Source organism: Pinus tabuliformis, chromosome 9 (genome assembly GCF_031772625.1).
Source record: "Pinus tabuliformis cultivar Carrire ecotype Pingquan chromosome 9, CPIR1, whole genome shotgun sequence".
Classification (NCBI taxonomy): domain Eukaryota; kingdom Viridiplantae; phylum Streptophyta; class Pinopsida; order Pinales; family Pinaceae; genus Pinus; species Pinus tabuliformis.
The window spans coordinates 70178224-70199101 of NC_142307.1; the positions used below are offsets into that span (position 1 = coordinate 70178224).

At 40.6% G+C, this 20878-nt stretch overlaps 1 protein-coding gene across 2 annotated transcripts in view; it reads right to left on the bottom strand.

The window, feature by feature from the left end:
- The window catches only part of LOC149147151 (syntaxin-31-like), a 294644-nt gene that overhangs the window by 168965 nt on the left and 104801 nt on the right, over positions 1–20878 (bottom strand). For both annotated transcript variants that reach the window (XM_089445931.1, XM_089445930.1), the window contains exon 2: positions 18976–19226. In XM_089445931.1, coding sequence (XP_089302057.1) covers positions 18976–19226 — 251 coding nt within the window. The remainder of the gene's footprint in view (positions 1–18975; positions 19227–20878) is intronic.

Here is a 20878-nt window from a genome sequence, read left to right on the forward strand (position 1 = left end):
GAGACCCCTGGCTTAAATACAGCCTTGGGTGCCTCTTGAAGAATGGGCATGATATTTAATCATGCCCTTGACTAATTAATTAATAATTACAGATTGATTAACTTTTACATAACATTGCCTTCCTCTTGAAAAGATGCTTTGTCCTCAAAGCATACGTAACGACGGGTGTTGTTGATGAAATGCTTTTGTCTCGCAAGAAGCTTCTTCTTCTGGTAAATCCTTCCACTTGATTAGGTATTCTTTGATTACTCGTGATCGCAGCTTCTTTTCCCTGATGGAGATGATTCCTTTTGGTTCTAGAATGACCCTCCCTTCGTCATCTAAGGTCGGAAGTGTTGTTTGTGTTGATTGATGTTCGCCAAGTGCCTTTTTAAGGCAGGATACATGGAAAACGTTGTGAACACGACTTTTATCAGGAAGGCTTAAACTGTATGCTACTTGGTTGATCTTTTTGTTGATCTGGTACGGTCCATAAAACCTTGGTGCCAATTTGTTTTTTCCCTTTTGTTTTAAGGACAACTGCTTGTAAGGCTAAAGTTTAACAAATACCCATTCTCCAACTTCAAATTCTCTCTCGGTTCTGTTTCGGTCAACTTGCTACTTCATACGATTTCTTGCATTATTTAGATTTTCTTTTAGAGTTTGGATGACTTTTTGGGTTTCTTCTAACTGGTTTTTAACAGCTGGAAGTTTCGTCTCGATGATAGCAAAGTCCTTCCATTTCGAAGGTTCGTAACCGTACAAAGCTTGAAATGGAGTCATTTTCGTTGACGTGTGGTAAGTAGAATTGTACCACTATTCAGCGAGATGTAACCATTGAACCCACTTATTTTGTTTGTCTATAGCATAACAACGTAGGTAAGCTTCTAAACATTTATTGACAAGCTCTGTTTGGCCATCTGTTTGAGAATGGTAATCTGAACTCATGTTGAGGTAGGTTCCTATATGTTTGAAAAATTCCTTCCAAAAATCACCCTCAAATTTGGCATCTCTATCGCTCACAATGACCTTGGGAAATCCATGTAATTTGTAAACATTTTTGCAAAATATCTTAGCGATTTGTTTGTTGAGTTTGATTTCCTCATTGCAATGAAGTGAGCATACTTGGTGAGTCTGTCGACTACTACAAGAACTTTATCCTTACCATCTGACACAGGTAAACCTTCAATAAAGTCCATTGATATTTCCTTCCATTTTTTATTTGGGATGTTTAAGGGATGAAGTAGTCTAGGTGTCATAATATTTTCATTTTTATTCCTCTAGCATTTATCGCATTCTACTACATATTCTTTAATATCATTACTCATTCCCTTCCAAAAGAATGACTAGCATGCATTATAGTAGGTTTTAAAGAATCTTACATGTCCGGTGGATAGTGAATCATGCAACTCTTTGAGAATCTTGGCTTTAAATATGGAATTTGAACTCAGATAAATTCTTCCCTTATACCATAGAATATCACTTTTTCCATTCAAATTTTGAACTCTAAGGAAGGTTATTGATTATAGCACTTGTTTCTGGATCTTTTGCATATTCACTTCGAATCTCATTAAGCCATTCGGGAACAACAACTGAAACTACAAGTAATGATGGTTCTTCGTCTTTCCTAGACAGAGCATCAGCTACTACGTTATCTTTCCCTTTAGTATTTTAAATATCCATGTCGAAGGCAACGATTTCTTCTATCCATTTTCGTTCTTTTGTAGATAGCATTTTCTACTGAAGGAGATGCTGAAGACTATTATGATATGTTCGTATTAAGAACTTACTTCCCAAGAGATATTGTCTCCATTTGGCTAATGTGTGCACAATAGCAAGCATTGCCGTGTTTGTATGTAGACTTGAGACGTTCTTGCTTATTGAGCTTCCTGTTTTCAAATGCGAATGGGTGACCATCCTGCATTAGTATTGCTCCTATGCCAAAACCTGAAGCATCACACTTAATTACAAATGGTTTTGAGAAGTCTGGAGTTGCCAATGCAAGGGCATTAGACATCACTTCCTTCAAGTCTTCAAAACACTTTTCTACTTCATCATTCCATCGAAATGAATTCTTCTTTAGAAGGTTCGTTAGGGGTGCGATTATATGGGCATAGTTTTTAATAAATCTTCTATAATACCCGATCAATCCTAAGAATCTTCTTAGCTTGGAGATATTAACTGGTTTGGGCCATTCCCTTATAGCCTTGATCTTATTAGGATCTACTTTTACTTCTTCCTTAGATATTATTTGTCTGAGATACTCTACTTCTTCTTTCCCAAAAGTGTATTTAGACTTCTTGGCATAGAACTGATGCTCTACTAATACAGTGAGAACTTGCTCCAAATGTTGTAGGTGCTCCCTCCATGTTTTACTATTAATTAGAATGCCATCAAAGAACACTAACACAAACTTCCTTAGGAATGGATAGAATAGCTTATTCATAGTAGCTTGGAATGTTGTTGGTGCATTGGTTAAACCAAAATGCATTGCTTTAAACTCGTAATGATCTTCATGTGTTCAGAACATAGTTTTTGCTAGTCTTCCAACCTTATTCTGATTTGGTAATACCCTGACCTTAAGTCCAATTTTGAGAAGTATTTAGGTCCATGTAGTTCATCCAACATTTCATCAATAAAAGGGATTGGAAACTTGTTTTTAATTGTTATTTTGTTTAGCCCTCGATAATCGACGCGTAATCTGAACGATCCATCTTTCTTTCGAACTAATATCACTGGAGTAGCATACGGACTTCTACATTTTGTGATAATGCCACATTTTAAAAGATCTTGGACTAATCCTTCAATTTTGGTTTTTTGATGATGTGGATATTGATATAGTTTGATGTTGATGGGATTTTATCCTGATTTGACTTCGATTGTATGCTCGATTTCTCTTTTAGGAGGCAACTTCATTGGAAGATCTTGGAATACTTTTTTGTGCTTTTCAATTAGCTCTTGGACTTCCAGTGCTTCTTCGTTGACCATAATTGAAGTTAACATTTCTAATTGATGACATTGTACTAAATAAGTTGGTGCTCCCTTCCGAATCAATTTCATCATCTCGAATGATGATATAATTTGATTCTCAGGGCGTTGAAACCCATATAACTTGTATTTTTGCCCTTCCCATTTAAATTTTATAAATTGCTTTTGATGGTTGGCAAAGTAAGTACCTAGGGTTTGAAGCCATTGTATACCTAGGACCAATGTTGCGAACATTAGCATCGGGATAAAATCGGCAAGGGTCTGGAAAACCAAAAAATTGTAAAACCCGGCAAAATATCAGCAAAAAATCGGCGAACATCGGCAAAATTAAGATACCATGAAAATATTTTTAAAAATTGGTAACATCGGCTAGGCCAAAAAATCGTGATTTCGAGATAAAATCGGGATGTTATCGAGATGTTTGCAACACTGCCTAGGACCACATCAACTCCTCCTAACAGTGTAGTGTAGAATGGATATTCTAGATTATAGTCTTGAATTTGTAATTTGAATTTATGGCATTTCCCTACCTTTTCAATTTTCTTACTGTCAACTACCATCACCTGTGAAAATTCCTAGATCTAACAATCTCAAGAATCCTACTACAACCAATTGAATCTATTTCACCTAGATCGTAAATTACATTACAAACTTATTTCAGATTTCTTCTTGAAACATTGAAGTAAATTACTGAAGCAGGGTACACCAAATTAAATATGATTCTAAAACATAGAAACTGAGAAAGGAAATACAAACACATAGGACACTGTTATTTTTGGACAAATGTCCCCGAAAAAACCCAATGCAAGAAAACCAATGCAACAACTCTGAGGGTTTATTATTATAAAGCAATAGAAAATTATGAATACATCTCTTAATACATCACAGGGTTATTCAGATACAATGAATTAGAGACTTGAAATGCCATTACTTATTCTAAGTAAGGAGGAGGGTGGACGAACAACAAGGGACATTATTATTTCACCGTAAGTACTTGACGCTCAGGCGAGAGGTTGTATACTTGGCTGGACGATCAATGGTGGCTGCTATAAGCAGCTAATGTCCCGTACTACACAGTAATGATGAAGATCCCTCTTCTCACCGAGAATGCCGGGGATGCAGATTCGAAGAACTAAAGAAAGGTTTCCTGGCCGATCGATCTACCTACCATTTGATTTGATCCCGTCTCGGGCGGGGGAAAGAAGGAGCAGGCGCACCCTGCAGAAACCTCGCTTTTGCTCAATTATAAAAAGTACTTATTTCCTCTCCACTATATACTATAGTCGCCTGCTTGCGCTTCCTCTCCCGCTGGTCGAGCCATTCTTCCTCTCCCGCTCAGAGAGAAATACTGGTAAATAGAATTGTGAGGTTACCTCACACTATCACCGGAAATCCTGGTTGATACAGCCCCATAATGATTGCCCCCCCGGCTTTTCTGAATGTCTCTGCGTTGCCTCTACGCAGTGTCTACGTCAGCCCAGCGTCAAGCTCTCTAGGGACTGCGTCACTCCTCTGGTTGCTCGATTTGCTGCACAAGAGATTCGATTTCTGCCTCCCAGTTTTACACCTCGGCTCCCGGTAACTGAAACTCGACTTCCCCTCAAGGCCTACGCTACCTCTGCGTGGGCCGGCGTCAACCTTTCTCTGGACGTCTTACTATCCTCCCTCTGCCTCATACTCTCCGAAAATTCCTTCTTCTGGATTCTCAGTGCCCCTCTACCGCAAAAGATCTCCTCAGTCAAATTTTCCTCCTGAGAACTTCTCGCTTCATAAAATCGATTTCTTGATCTCTCTTGATGTGTTTTCCAAATGACCCTCAAGCCACTTCTTATATCTTCTTGTTGGACAACCAATGGCCTAGATTAACTCCTAATCAAAGGCTCAGATCATTTTGACTTGATCTTTGTCTTTATCTAGAAGATTCACCCACAATTAGATTAATACCCATTAATATTTTAATTTTCCTAAGTTTAGACTTAGGAACCCCATTAAAAATATTAATTATTTTGATATAATCATTTCTGGGTGGAATTTCCCAAAACGGTTTCTAGGTTCTTTGGAATGTATGTGCCCAAGCCTCCCTGTAAAATTTGAGGCCTAGAGCACATCCGATGCTACCCCAAATCAACATAACCATCATGTTGGGCATGGGAAACGTAAAAATGTTTTTTTGCCATAGTCGAGTCCAAAAAGTTGTGGGTGCTTCCGATATCGATCAGAACCATTACGATGCTCTTTTCGATGTGTCCTTTTAACTTTAATGTCTGGGGTTGAGATATCCCTGTCATGGCGGATAATGACACTTGGGGAATATTCTCGTTATCTGGTTCTGGAGAATCTTTGATTTCTTCTACATTTGATTCTTCATTGTCCAAATCATTAGTTGCTTCACATTTATACAATCTCTTGGTTTCTTTCCTTTTAGCACATCTATGTTTAGGATCCCATTTTTCGCCATAACGTTTGCACTTGCCCTGTTTCATTCTTTGCATTTCCAAGTTAGTTTTTTCTCTTTAACGAAGATGTGGTGGAACATATTTTGTGTTATCCGTGTTCGCAACTTGGGAAAAACTTTGTCTCGAATATACTCTTTCAACTTTTGGCCACTACATCTTTTCGTGCTTCTTTTCAGCAACTTTTTCCTTTTGTCTTGCTACTTCTATAGAAGTGATGTCATGAAGCTCAAGCTCAGCCTAGATATGGGGTTTAAGTCCCATGATGTATGATTGAATGAGACGAGTTTCTCATAATCCAGGTAGTCATGTAGCCAAATTTTCCCATTCTCGAGTGTATTCGTCCACATCTCCTTTATGTTGCACTTTGGTGAGTGTCGAGAAGAACTCTTCTTCCTTGACACCTTGGAACCTTTTAAAGAATGCATTTTGAATTTCCTCCCACTGATAGCAAGTGTCGTCTTTTACCACCACATATACCAATTATATGCTTCGCCTTTCATTTGCATGGATTCATGCCTAATCTTTTCATCGTCATTGTCAATACCATAAATCTCGAAATATTATTCTGCTTTATTGAACCATGCAACACTGCATTTCTCATTATCGTCAAATTTGGAGAGCTCAAGTTTTGCTCTTCGTCGATATGCAGCTATCGGCGAAGCGAATAAGGGGTATTGATTTGATAACGACAGATTTGAGTATTGATTCCAGAGCTGCCTATTTTGAAAATTCGTGTTACTATTTTCTTGATTAGGCATGGAAGATGTCTTTGGAGACTCAAGGTTTGGATGTGAGTCTGATGAGTTTGATGTATCTATAGAGTCTGGATGCTGAGTAGCTTCATTATTCTGGGGTATTTGATCGGGTGTAATCTTCAACTTGTCGCAAATACAGGTCAACAACACCATTGCTTGCTTAAGATTTAGATCCACCTTATTTGAAAGGATTGCATGATCCCTTTTAAATTCGTTATGGTTCTGCTCGAGCTGACTCTCTATCCTCTTTGTTGAGTCCTGGAGCTCCTTGATTTCATTAGAATGATCGGTAACCTTATTCTCAAGGTCTATCAATTTTTTACTAAAGTCAGCCATTGTCATAGAAGACGAAATCGAACGAGTATGTGGTGGTGTCTATTTATCCAGTTTAACCCTTTTTCTTAACTTGACCCTAATTTTTTTATTTATTTTATTTTAATTAAATAATTAAATTTAATTAATTAATTTAATTATATAATGGAATTTTTATAACATATAGTGTAACTATACATATAATATATAGTTACATTAATGAATCAGCCACGGGTTGTGTCGTTGACCTGTGGCCAAGAGGAACGATCGCATGGGATTCCCCACTGGAACGGCGGCTCGATGTTTGGATGACGGCTAGTCGAAATACACGGAGACAGGGAAGAAAGGCGGAGAAGGGTTATGGGCGATGGACAAAACGAACAGACGGAGGTGACGAATTGGAAATGGCATGCAGAGATGCTGACGTTGAGGGCGGAAGGAAACAATTTGTAGAAGGTAACAAGTAGCGATGGACGCGGACTGTACGAGCAGCGGATGCAGTGCAGTGGTGGATCTGATACCAAATGGAATGGATAACTCGGTATTCTCTAAATAAATATATATTTTATTAATAAATTGATGGATGATTACAATGTAGGAGGACCCTGGCTTAAATACAGCCTTGGGTGCTTTTTGGTGAATGGGCATGATCTTTGATCATGCCCTCGCCTAATTAATTAATAATTACAGATTGATTAACTTTTACATAACACACTACCAACAACAACGATAGAAGTAGACCTAATGGAAGCATGAGTTGGTCGAGTTGCACGACTAGTGCCTTCCATTGGTTGTTTGCCTTTTCTTGATGCGGCTACTAATCCTAGTTCTAATGGCGCTACCAAATCTGCTTCATCCCCCCTAATGCCATGTCAATATCAAAATCAGCATCAAACACAGGATCTTCAGTCTCCTCCACCCATTCTGATGTTGGATCAATATCATCCAACATAATGGGATCTAGATCAGGTGTTTTGTTCATCATTTGGTTCCACCTTAGTCGAAGGTTGTATTGCACGAAGACAAGATCATTTAACTGTTTTTGTTCCAAACAATTTCTCTTCTTCGTGTGTATGCGCTCAAAAACAGACCAATTGCACTCACAACCTGAAGCACTGCAAGTTTGGCTGAGGACTCTAATTGCAAACTTTTGCAATTGAGGACATTGGCCGCCAAATGACTCCCACCAATGTGCTGCAAAGAAAAAAACATTAATTAGTAACTTAGTTCATTTCATTACTTATTTACAAATTACAAGTATTTATAGATAATTTGAATTGTAAATTTGTAAACAATTTAACATGAAAAGAAAAACAAATTGGATTTACTTACCTATTTGATCCACATCTCTTGCCATCTTTCCCAAGTTTTTGCCAAAGGTACCAGCTGCCATACTGAAAAGAGTAAGTTGTTTATGTATTTCCAACTGGTTTGCATGGATAGGGACCATGCGCTCCAAGCAATCAATCAATCCATCTCTAACCTCCCCATCCTGCAGATCTCCTAGCCAAGCTTTATAATGATACTTTGGGTTCAAAAAATACCCAGTTGCATGTATAGGACGATGGAGTTGATTGTTCCATCTGTTATCAATGATCTCCCATATACGGCCATATTTAGCTAACCTATCCTTGTAAGTTGCCCGTATCTGCTCCTTTGCCTGATCCATAGCCTCATAAATGTAGCCCATGGCCAATTTTTCCCCATCCACCATCCTTAGCACCTTAACAAGGGGCTCGGTAATTTTCACAAGCTCTACAAACCTTTTCCAAAAATAATTGTCAAAAGCTTTCTTTTTGGTGTCTTTGCATACGAGCCCACCGAGATTCAGTCCAATCATCATAAGAAAACATTTTTTGCAGGTTGTTTTGTTGAGAATTGAGACATTGCAACGTGAGGAAGTGAGTTGCAAATCTCGTAATTGCAGGCGTAAAAATCTCTTTGCCCCTAGTGTTTTTCCTCATTAGGCTCAATACCCATGAGTGGTTGTAGATGTATTTTGTAATGCACCTGGCATGCTCTATAGTGTTTTTTAGCCACTCCACTTTGCCTATGTCCTCAAGCATGAGATCTATGCAATGTGTAGCACATGGATTCCAAAATATGGTCTTATATTTGGACTCGAGCATCTTTCCAGCAAGAACATAGTTTGAGGCATTATCTGTGATGACCTGCACGACATTCTTCTCCACCACTTCTTAAATAATATCATCCAAAATCTCAAATCAAAGGGTTGCATCCTTCACCTTATCAGATGCATCAATTGATCTCAAAAACATGGTTCCTTGAGGGAAAGAATCAACGAAATTAATGATAGTGTGGTTCTTTCCATCGGTCCATACATCTGACATGATGGACCAAGTCATGCATAGTAGGGCCTTTGAAGCCCTTTCCTGCAGCTGTAACAGAGTCCCACATAGCTTGGTAATAAGGTGAGCGAGCAGCATTAAATGGAATATCTCCATCATACTACCATCTAGCAATGTATTAATAAAATCACTTCTGGGTGGAATTTCCCAAAACGCTTTCTGGGTTCTTTGGAATACTTGTGCCTAAGCCTCCCTGCAAAATTTGAGGCTTAGAGCACATCTGATGCTACCCCAAATCAACACTCCCTCTTAGCGAGGAATGTGCTCTAGCAATAAACTGCCTCTCTGCATACTACTCTGATTCTGAAGCATCGTCTTTGCGCCGTCGATGCTTGACATGTTGTCCATCAACAACTGTGTTGATGCTGCTACTATACTGCTGCCTTTGACACTTCTATTGTCAATGCTACATTTGTACTGCAGCTCCCTCTGCATCTGTGTTGTTGTTGGTCCTGCCACCCAACACTGCATCCGCACTGCATTCTGCTCTTGCTATTGAAACGGATTTTCAATCATACCCAACTACTCTCTGAACTGAGTAAACTTAGCTCTTCAGAGAGCCTTTGTGAGTATATCAGCCACCTCCTCTCCTGTGAGAACATATTGCAGTTGTACTACCCCATGTTGAACACAGTCTCTGATAAAGTTACAACGGATATCTATATGTTTTGACCGATCATGAAATATTGGATTCTTAGAGAGTTTGATGCAACTCTGATTATCACAGTAAACCTTGGTCACCTCCATCCTTTTCCTGAATAGACTCACAAGAAATTTTCTGAGCCATATGGCTTCGCATGTAGTTGTGTTGGCTACCATATATTCTGCTTCTGCTAAACTCAGTGCTACTGATTTCTGCTTCCTGCTGCACCAGGATATCATCCCTGATCCAACACTGAAGCAGTACCCAGAGGTACTTTTTCAATCTACTGAATTACTTGCCCAATCTGCATCAGTGAACCCATTCAAGCTGACATCCTCTCCTCTAGAGTACTTCAACCCATATTCGACTATTCCTCGTACATACCTAAGTATGTGTCTAGTTGTTGCCCAATGCACTCTTTTTGGTTCCACCATGAACTGACTAAGAGTGTTAACCGCAAAACAAATGTCTAGCCTAGTGTTGACCAGATACATAAGTGATCCAACGAGTTGTCTATACAAGATGGGATCTACTTCTTTATCCTCTGATGCATCTATTTTCTAACAATTGGTGATCATGGGAGTAGCCATGGGTCGGAAATCCTGCATTTTGAATCTCTTCAAAATCTCTGTAGCATATCTTCCTTGACCAAGGAAGATCTCCCGATTCTTCTGCCAAACTTCCAAACACACAAAATAATGCATCAATCCGAAGTCCTTCATGTCGAATTCAACTTCAAGGTTCTTCTTGCAGTCCTAGATGAACCTAGATGATCCAATTAGAAACAGGTCATCTACATATAGTACCAAAATAAGTGGCTCATTCTCTACCAGTAAATAGTAGAGATTGGGATCAGCATCACTCTTGACAAATCCCAACTGCTGCAAGTAACTATCAATTTGACCATACCATGCTCTAGGTGCCTGCTTGAGCCCGTACAGGGCTTTCTTTAACTTGCAAACATGAGACTTCTTCTCATGAGTTTCGAAGCCTTCGGTTGTTCTATATACACCTCTTCTTCTATCACCCCGTTCAAGAATGTTGTCTTGACGTCCATCTGGTGAATCTCCCATCCCATTTGAGTTGCTAGGGATATAACAGATCTGATAGAGATGTAATGAGCAACTGGGGCGAAGGTCTCTTCATAGTCTATACCTTCTTTCTGAGCATACCCCTTTGCCATGAACCTTGCCTTGTACTTCTCTGTGCTATCGTCTGCAGCATACTTGATCTTGTAGATCCATTGCGAACCTACAACTAATCTATTTTTACGTCTAGGTACTACTTCCCAGACATCATTCGTCATGATGGGGTTGTACTCTTCCACCATGTCATCCACCCACACTTGGTGTTGAACAGCTTCCTAAAAGCTAGAGGGTTCTCCAACTTGAGCTACCAATGCTTGGTATCTATCTGGTTGCCTGCGTTGCCTCTTCTCGGATCTAGGAGCTCCAACAAACTCCTTTGCATCCATCAGTGTTTACTGCACTTCTCTGATCGTCCTACCACTGGTGGTGGGAGGTTCAACCAATTCTTCCTCCTCACTTTGTTGTTTCGTCTATTGAGAAGCATCTCCATTTCCTCCCTCTGAGGAAATATAGGTACTCGTCATTGTACTTGTCCCAGGGGTATGCTCTCCTGCCTATCCTCTTACCGCCCCTGCTGCTCTCGGACCAACAAAACATCTCCTGACTGATCTTCTGCAGGCATTTCACAAGATTTCCTGAAAGCTCTATCTTCCATGAACTTTGCATCTCGTCTTACTACAATCTTCCTACTACCTGGAATGTAGATTTTATATGCCTTTGAGGTCTCATTGTATCCTACGAGATACCACTTCTCTACAGTTTGATCCAATTTGCTACGCTTCTCGTCTGGAATATGGCAATAAGCCATGCTTCCAAATATCCTAAGATGACTGACTTCTGGCTTCTTCCCCATGAATACTCCTTCAAGCGTTCTCTTCCCCAATGCTATATGACGAGTTCTATTCTGAATATATATTGTCGTGTTGCAAGCTTCTGCCCATAGATACTTAGGTAGATCCTGATCATACAACATGGCCTTGGTTGCCCCAACAATAGTTCGGTTCTTCTATTCTACCACTCCATTCTACTCCGGATTATATGGAGTTGTCCACTCTCTTTTGATGCTCTCCTTTGCGCAGAAATCTGTGAAATATATTCACCACGTTATCTGAACGCAATACCTTTATCTTTTTCCCTGACATATTTTCAACGAGAGCCTTGAACTCTCGAAAACGATCAAATACCTCATCCTTGGATTTTAAGAAATAGATCCAAGTTTTCCTGGAGTGATCATTGATAAAAGTGACGAAGTATTCGCCACCACTAAGAGCCCTTGTGGAAGTTGGACCGCAGAAATCTCAGTGTATTAATCCTAATACATCCCTTGCTCTATTGTTACTTCTGGGAAAAGTTGCTTTAGCATACTTTCAAAGTACATATCCTCTGCATAAGTCATCACGTTCATTGCTTAGGATTGGTATCCTTGTAACAGTCTCTCTGATCCAGGTGGATGTTGGTGGCCACCCACCTATCCCACTTGGACCTCCACAATTGTCTCTTTCAGTCTTTCAGTTTCCTTAATTGTAGCACAGTTTACTATTTTTAGCAGTTTTTCGAGCCCTGAACTTCTGGAGTCGTTTTGAGGCCCTAAACGACATTTTTTGGGAAAACTGAGCAACATGGGTCCATGGACCGATGTTGCTTTTCCAAAAGTTGTAGTCCTCGGATAGATCTTTCTAACGAGGTATTGTGTGCGTCAAACGGAGATCGTATGCCAAAGTTACAACCCCGGGAAGTTGATGTACCAACTTATCCAAACGGGGCCCACAGTTTGGCGTTTCATCTCCTAGGGTTAAGCTTTTGGATGTTTAGAGATTTCCATTGTTTCTCACCAAAAAATAGGCCTTCGAGCCTCATTGTAACACAGTTCAGAGGCATGTAGCCGCCACATCTCTTCTCAGAGATAAGCTACCATCGCCCTAGCTGATTTATTTCCATTTCTGTTTGTAAGCATATTTCAGTGTTTTACATTAATGAAATGAAGTATTATTTCCGCTACATCTCTATGTTTATGGTTATTTCTGTACTTTATTGTGTTCCTGTATAAATTCAGATCAGTGGTATCAGAGTGGTCTACTCTTTCTCTGTTTTTCTTTGCATGTCCCCAACGAGGTCAGAATATAAGGAGTTAGGGCTTGAACTGGTCGAACCCTTGCAAGACCAGCCTCGCAAATCCCGACAGCCTCCCATGGCGGAAGACAAGAAAGACGAGGGGGCAAGAGAACCTATCAAAACCTTGCTCGAAGAAGCCCTCGAGCGACAAAGGAACGCGATGATGGATAGCTTTGCCGAGATCCTTCAGCGGCTACCCAGAGGCGGCGCATCGGCTTCCAACAGCTACTCTGGAAACGCCACACCCTTTAAGGTACAAGTTAATTTTGAAATCCCCATATTCGAGGTTCAAATAGACGCAGATGTCGTAGATAAATGGTTAAATCTGCTAGATGGTTATTTTTCTATTCATGATTTTTCCAGCCGGGAAAAGATTACTTTCGCTCTTCTCAAAGCAGCCCCCCACATCAAGGACTAGTGGGAAACCTACAGAAGGATGAAAGTACAGGCTCACTATTTTCAGCCGCACCAACTTGGAATTCATTCCGGGATGCCATCAAGGAGCAGTACTACCCTGTCAAAAGCTATGAGGACAAATACATAAAGTGGACTATACTGCAGTAGGGAAGGGACCAAGATGTGTCGGAGTTCACAAACATTTTTCATACCCTTCGCACACAGTTGGGTATCAAGGATTCTGAGCTGCATTTGGTACTCAAATACTGCGGCTGCCTACATAGGTACATCCAGGACGAGATGGAGTTCCTGAACATCTCCTCACTCGGCACGGCATACCAATACGTTGTCAAGATCAAGCAGAAGTTTAAACAAAAGAAGCGAGACTTTGGATCTGTGAATCTGAAGAAAAAATGACAAAGCCAAGGCGGGGTGACCCAAGACAACCCGTCGAAGCCACAAGAAAAGAAAAACACCACGAAGCCAAAGAATGACACAGGAAAGTGGTGTGAGTTCCATAAGAGCCCCACTCATAACACAAGTGAGTGTCGGACCAAGCAGTCGCTGGTGGCCAAGTTGAAGGCTTCAGAATCAAATGCATGTTCCAACCCTGAGTCAGAACCCGACAAGGGGAATGGCAAAGGGAAGCAAATCATTGACAAGGAGCTCAGCGCCACTATTGCCACCGCCAAGATCCAAAAGAATGAGCTCAAAGATCCAGAGGAGGGGAAGCGTCTTTTCCACTCATAGATGTGGGTGAAGGGTTCGCCGCTGCAATTCATTGTCGACAATGGCAGCCAAAAGAACCTCATTTCAGCAGAGATCGTGAAGCGGTTGGGCTTACCGACTACACCACACCTGCAGTCGTACAGTATTGGGTGGCTTCACCAAAGACAAGATCTTCGAGTCTGCCAGCAGTGTCGTCTTCCCTACAGCATCAAGCCCTTCACAGATGAGGTATTGTGTGATGTTGCACCTCTTGATGTTTGTGATGTATTATTAGGCCAACCATACTTATGGAGGCGACATGCTTTGTATGAGTCAGGCCTCGCGCTGTTATTATTTATTTGGGTAATTTATTATACAAGACACCGGAGGTAGCCCCACCTACCGCCACCTCTTTGATCACTGCTAAGAAAGGCAGCAAGCTCATCTCCCAGACTAGGAAATTCATTTTCTGTCTGGTTTGCTCCCAAAGTAAGGGGAAGATCGTCGCCACATCCATGACCCCCACGAAGGGTTCCTCCATGCGGCAGCAGCAGCAGATGGATACGGTCATGAAAGCAGACAGGAACATCTTCTCCTCACCCACAGGGACACCATTGCACTATTAAGTCAAGCATTCATTCGATCCAACTCTTAGAGCACCTCTACCCAACCGGTCGATATATTGCTGCCCCATTCTGGAAAATGCCAAGTACAAGCAGCGACATGATTAGCATCAGGTACCACACAAGTTTCAAGTGGGCGACAAAGTTTGGTTGCATCTGCAAAAAGAACGCCTTACAAGAGCCCATCAGAAGCTCATACCACTCCGATATGGTCCTTACACCATTACCAAGGTTGTGGGAAACAATTCTTTGGAGCACAGCATTCCCCCATTCCTTCGCTTGCACCGAGTGTTCAATGTGGACCGCCCTCGACCATGCTTCCCACCATTACTGGACACATCAGAGGTTGCAGAACAGCTCACCAGGGACCAAGTTCAGCAGAAGTTTCCTCATCTCATGGAGGAACTCAACGCAATGGGGACCATTGCTTCCTAAGGGGGGAGGAATGATCCAGGTGGATGTTGGTGGCCACCCACCTATCCCACTTGGACCCCCACAACTATCTCTTTCAGTTTTTCAGTTTCCTTAATTGTAGCACAGTTTACTATTTTGAGCAGTTTTTCGAGTCCTGAACGTTCGGAGTCGTTTTAAGGACCTATACGATGTCTTTTGGGAAAACTGGGAGCAACATGGATCCATGGACCAATGTTGTTCTTCCCAAAGTTGTAGTCCTCGGATAGATCTTTATAACGAGGTATTGTGCGCGTCAAACGGAGATCGTATGCCAAAGTTACGACCCCGGGAAGTTGATGTACCAATTTACCCAAATGAGGCCCATAGTTTGGTGTTTCATCTCCTAGGGTTAGATTTTTGTATGTTTAGGGTTTTCCATTGTTTCTCAACAATAAATAGGCCTTCGAGCCTCATTGTAACACAGTTCAAAGGCATGTAGCCGCCACATCTCTTCTAAGAGATAAGCTACCATCGCCCTAGCTAGTTTATTTCCATTTCTGTTTGTAAGCATATTTCAGTATTTTACATTAATGAAATGAAGTATTATTTCTGCTGCATCTCTGTGTTTATGGTTATTTCTATACTTTATTGTGTTCCTGTATAAATTCGGATCACTCTTTCAGCATCCTCGGTGCTCCATGGTGTGAGTGCCCCATTCGCCTGTGCCATAATTCATTTCGCTCCTCATCATTATATTTGTTGCCTATCAGTGTCATTCGCGATTCGAGCTGCAACATATACAACTTGTTGCTTAGCTGCAACATATACAACTTGTTGCTTCGAACTCCAATTTGTTTTTTCCTCTTCCAGCCTAGATGCTTAACGTATACTTTCTTTCCGATGAAGTATACATCATATCCCTTGTCCTGTAACTAGGACACTAAAATTAGATTCGTCCCTACTCCTGGCACATGCAGAACATTGATGGCTCGGATGTCGGTCCCTGCTTCCGTCTGAGAATCTATGTTGCCTCTCCCTACGGGAGTACACTTCGTTTTATTCCCATGGTTATTTGGATGTCCATTTGTTCTTCTTGATAGCTCGAGAAATGTTCGTGTACTCCAGTCATCTGATGTCATGTCCCCATTTTTATTCTTCTTCATAGTACAGCCAAGGTGGATTTCCAGGATAGGGGATGGCTAGGTCAGTGGAGCAGGTTTATGTCATCAGGGGTCCCGATGGAGTTTTGAGGAGTTTTTATGGGATTTGATGGCATTCACTTGACATATTCCATCATCGGCACAGTTTTCCTTTCGTTCCGTTGCATTCCAACAACTTTCAAAAATCAGCACTATTATTAGGCATAACTTAATTAATTATGCTCAAGGTGGCATTCTGGGGAGATTAATTGATGGAACACCTCAGCGTAATAGCTCGTTGGAACCGGAACGAGAAGATCTACATGATGGGACTTTTGGATGGGAGTTTCAGTGACCTAAGGAGACATGGTGGCCAATTTACCCTTATCCTGCATTAAAAAAAATATTTTAATTAAAATAAAAAAGGGAAAAGTGATCCATGATTAAAATAATAATAAAATAAAAGATTCTAAAGGGGTCCATCATATCTATAAAAGAGGACGAGGAGGCCATTGGAGGACATCTTGGTTTTGATATTGTTTCTTGCATGAGAGGTTGAGAACTCGGTTCTCTACTCCATTGGTAGCCCCAAGACAAAAACCCTCAGGTGATATAGAGAGATTGGGCAAGCACCCATCTCTTCCCTTGGTGAATCCATTCAAGGTTCACAGGTTGCATGTATTGCCTTTCAGCTATTTGGAGGCCGATTTGTGGCATTGTTAGATTTGTTTGAGGCCATATTATCTCAGCTGTATGGGTTGTATGTGCATGTAAAACCCCAGTTATCTAATATAATAAAGCTGAGAGTTTTCTTATTTATTATGTTATGAGATTGCAGTGCTCTATTTGTTTATTTTTACATGCCAATCTTCTGTTAAATGCATGATTAGTTTTATGTGAAGTGTCTATTCCAAATTTTCTGCATTTGGGATTTTACATATGAGCTAAAGCCCCACTATCAATGTACCAAACATCCATTGATGTTGAATTAGCAAAGCATGCGAATTCTTCATCTAATCTGGTAGACAAATCTTGGATATTTTGAGTATCCATATTGTGTCAACTTCTGACGCTAACCTATCCTAGAAACTGTTGTAGGAAAAACTGCGTCTTCCTAGCTCAGTCTTTTGTTGCGCTTTTCCTTCTACCACTGATAAATTTCGAATACAAAAGACTTACCTCTCTGTCAGCTCACTCAGAGAGAGTTTTCCCACGAAATCCAATCTATTTGGTTTGCACTGCTCGATCCTCTAAGAGATTCGAATTTCTACCCTTGTAGGGATTTCAAATTCCCTTCCTTTCTCAGCGTTGGATCTTCTGGCTTTTCTCTTATGCTTCCCTGTAGCTCTGATACCATGTGAAAATTTCTAAAATGGAAATCCTACTACAGTGATTAATATGACTTCTTCTACTTATTACTTCAGAGATAAGTTATCTACTGTATTCTTACGGCAAATATCGAAACATATTCTACTGCAGCCTTCACAATTAAAACATTGCAAAAATTAAATGTAAGTAAAATGCCGACATATACAAACACAATGACACAGTTATTTTTGGACAATTGTCCCCGGAAAAACCCAATGCGAGAAAACTGGTGCAACAGATGAGGGTTTTATTATTCTTCAGCAAAAATCAACATGTACAAAATTTCACCCAGTAGTATAGAACTGAGAAATATTTACAGACGTTCCTGAACAAGTGTCTGACCCGAGAGAGAGGTTCCTTGACCCTCTGCGTCTCTCTGGCTTGCCCAACGTCAATTTCTCTGGCCTCTGGACTGGCCTGCACAATGCCTGCGTCACTCAGGCCAGCACTGCCTCTCCCAACGTCAATCTGCCCAGCGTTGTTCCTTCTGCTGCTCTGTGTCTTCGTCCCTGTCTCCCTGACTGATGTTGAACCCTCTTTGTCTCTCCTCCACCTGCAACTCTCCCTCTGAATCGATTTTCTCTTGCCGAACTTCGACCAGTGAGAAAATCGATTTCTCTTGGGCAACTGAGTATCTGCCTGGTGTATTTTCCAAATGACCCTCAAGTCCCTTCTTATATCTTCCTGTTGAGCAATCAACGGCCTAGATTAAAACATAATCAAAGGCTCAGATCGTTTTGACTTGATCCATGGCTTTTTCTAGAAGTTTCACCCCTGATTAGATTAATACCCATTAATATTTTAATTTTCCTAAGTTTAGACTTAGGAACCCCATTAAAAATATTAATTATTTTAATAAAATCACTTCTGTGTGGAATTTCCCAAAACGCTTTATGAGTTTTTTGGAATACCTATGCCTAAGTCTCACTGCAAAATTTGAGGCTTAGAGCACATCCGATGCTACCCCAAATCAACAGCAATATGAAGTGAATTAGTGTGAATTTATGCTAGATTTGAGTTGATATGACATTCCTAGGTGTAAATCTGAGTTGTACTAGCTGTCCTAAATTATTTAGTTGCAGAAAACTGAACTGCTTTTAAAGATTACAGAGCATAATTTGCACATTTGAAGTATTTTGAAAGGTACAGTTCAATATTTTCTGCGTCAATTAAATAGGGATTCCCCCCATTAAGGCAAGAAAGTGCTAACCTGAAGTGAGGAGGATTATGCAAGGTGACATTGGCACATTCCCTATCTGTCCATTTGAACCCTCTAGTTACAAGTAATAACAAATCCAAAGCTTTATCTAGCTAAAAAGAGTATTGAATCCACACATTAACAATCTCCTCAGATATGACAGGTTATCTAAGAAGTACCATCTAGCTTCCGATAAATTACCATGTTGTTGGATTTAAACAAAAAAAAACTACATTCTGCAGCAAAAACAGTACAACAACCTTTAAACAAATCACTGTGAAAGCTGAAGACCAAAATAAAATTACCAGCATATTCTATACCTATCATGGGACCCTTTGTTGGACAAATCAAAATTTACACTATACTTGCATCTTTGAGGTTTCATGTATTGAACTATCAAAAAAATTCAAAATTTTATATGGGATTCTGGTGCTAGAAGTATAGATACCTCAGACCTTGTAACCAGAACATCTTTCAATTCCTTTGTAATGCCCTTGAGCCTGTTGTTCAAATCATCTACAATTGTTGTGAAATGAATAGCACTATCCTTGGAAAAGTTACTGTCACCTACTTGAGAGTTTTGAAGAGCTTGCAAGTCTGAAAATGCAGCATTTAATGCTGTGATATCTTGCTTAATAACTGCAGTAAGTTCTTCTATTTCCTTGGCAGGGTCATCAAACATGGATGTCTTCTTTGCCACTGCAAGTACAAACCCAAAAGGCCGATCAAAAATGTAGCAGCACTGATACGTACCATAAACTTTCAGGCTGAAAATCACACTGATAAGGGTTTAAAAGTTATTTACATGCTGACAGAATCCTATTTGATTGTGATGGGGTCTAAATATGTAAATACTTCTTCCCAAAACATCGACACTATAAGGATTACTTTGATTTATGTGAATTTCCTATTATTTGAATTTTTAGCTCCATAAATTGTAAGACTATCAAGCAAGTAAAGTGCAGATCACTGTGAGCTCACGGTGCACACTGAGGACATCTAAAACACAGGTTTGCACTGTAGAATATAAAATATACATTTCTCTATAGTCGGATACAGTAAGAGGCAACATTTTTGAAGCTATATAATAAGTAAAGGCATAAAGACACTGATGATGGTTTTCATAAAAAGTTGACCTAGTTTGCTCTCAGTGAGTGTTGAAGTATTCAGTTAAGTCTTGTTACTACTTTTGTAGCAGACTTTATATGCCACCATCTACATATCACATGGGAGGAGCCCTCGTGAGAGGAAAATAAACAAGGGTGCAAAAACCCTATGAAATAGTTTAGCATTCCAGGGGAAGACAGCACAGGGGAGGAAGCATCAGCAATGAGACAAAGGAAAATCACATTCACAAGAAGCCATCAAGGATGATGGAGGAAAAGACCAGAACAGAAAGGCAAGGTTATAAGGATACTAAGGACAAGACATCCTGCAAAAGGAACAGAATATGGTGGCAGTTTCCACAATGAACCTCAGCCCAAGCCTGAGTAATCATCGTCACCCCAAAAAAAAAAGCTGCGAGAGACCAAGTGATAAGACATTTCAACCTCACCAAATCAGCAATGGTGATACAAGGAAGGAATGAATACAGATTGACCATGTGAAGCTTTCTAGGTTCCTCTCCATGATCATCTATCAAGGGAACTCCTCACCCTTCTCACAAAGGGATCGATACAAATGAACCTTTCACATTTGCACCAGAGTTGGCAGCTCGCAAGATAAAAAGAAATGACAGGGCGAAGACTGGAGGAGGGCTAGGAAACCTTTAAGTGTCTCAAACAGAGGAAGGAAGATATGCAGTTGGAGCTGGAGGAGGGGTTGATGGAGGAACCATCAGAGCAGGTATTTAATGGAAGGTTGAACTGTAGAGAACTGGCAGTGAAAACGCTAAGAGGATGGATCTTGGCCAGTTGGGAAAGAGCTTAGGATATGCATCCAAATTACATATGGATCAAGAGGCTTTATCATGTTCCTGTTCAAGAGTAGGGATGATAGAGACGAAATCTGACTTGCAGGGGGGGGGGGGGTATCATATTTCAACTATGCATCATCCTTGTATATCAGAAGTTGGTAGTTGAGCTTTGACCCTAGTCAGGGAACAAATATACAAGCTACCAATATGGATCAAGCTTTCCCATCTTCCTCTAGAGCAGTGTTTCACGATCCTTCCCCCCCCCAAAACATCCAAGGCCGGAACCACGTCCTGTATGGATTCTTGGCCGATCCTCCAACGATTTTGGGGCGATCCCTAGAAATCCAGACTGTGCAGGCCCGATCCGCAGTTCCGGATTGTTGAAAAATGTGCAACTAGGTTCGGTTTTCATAAGTATGAAATGTACTTTTGATTC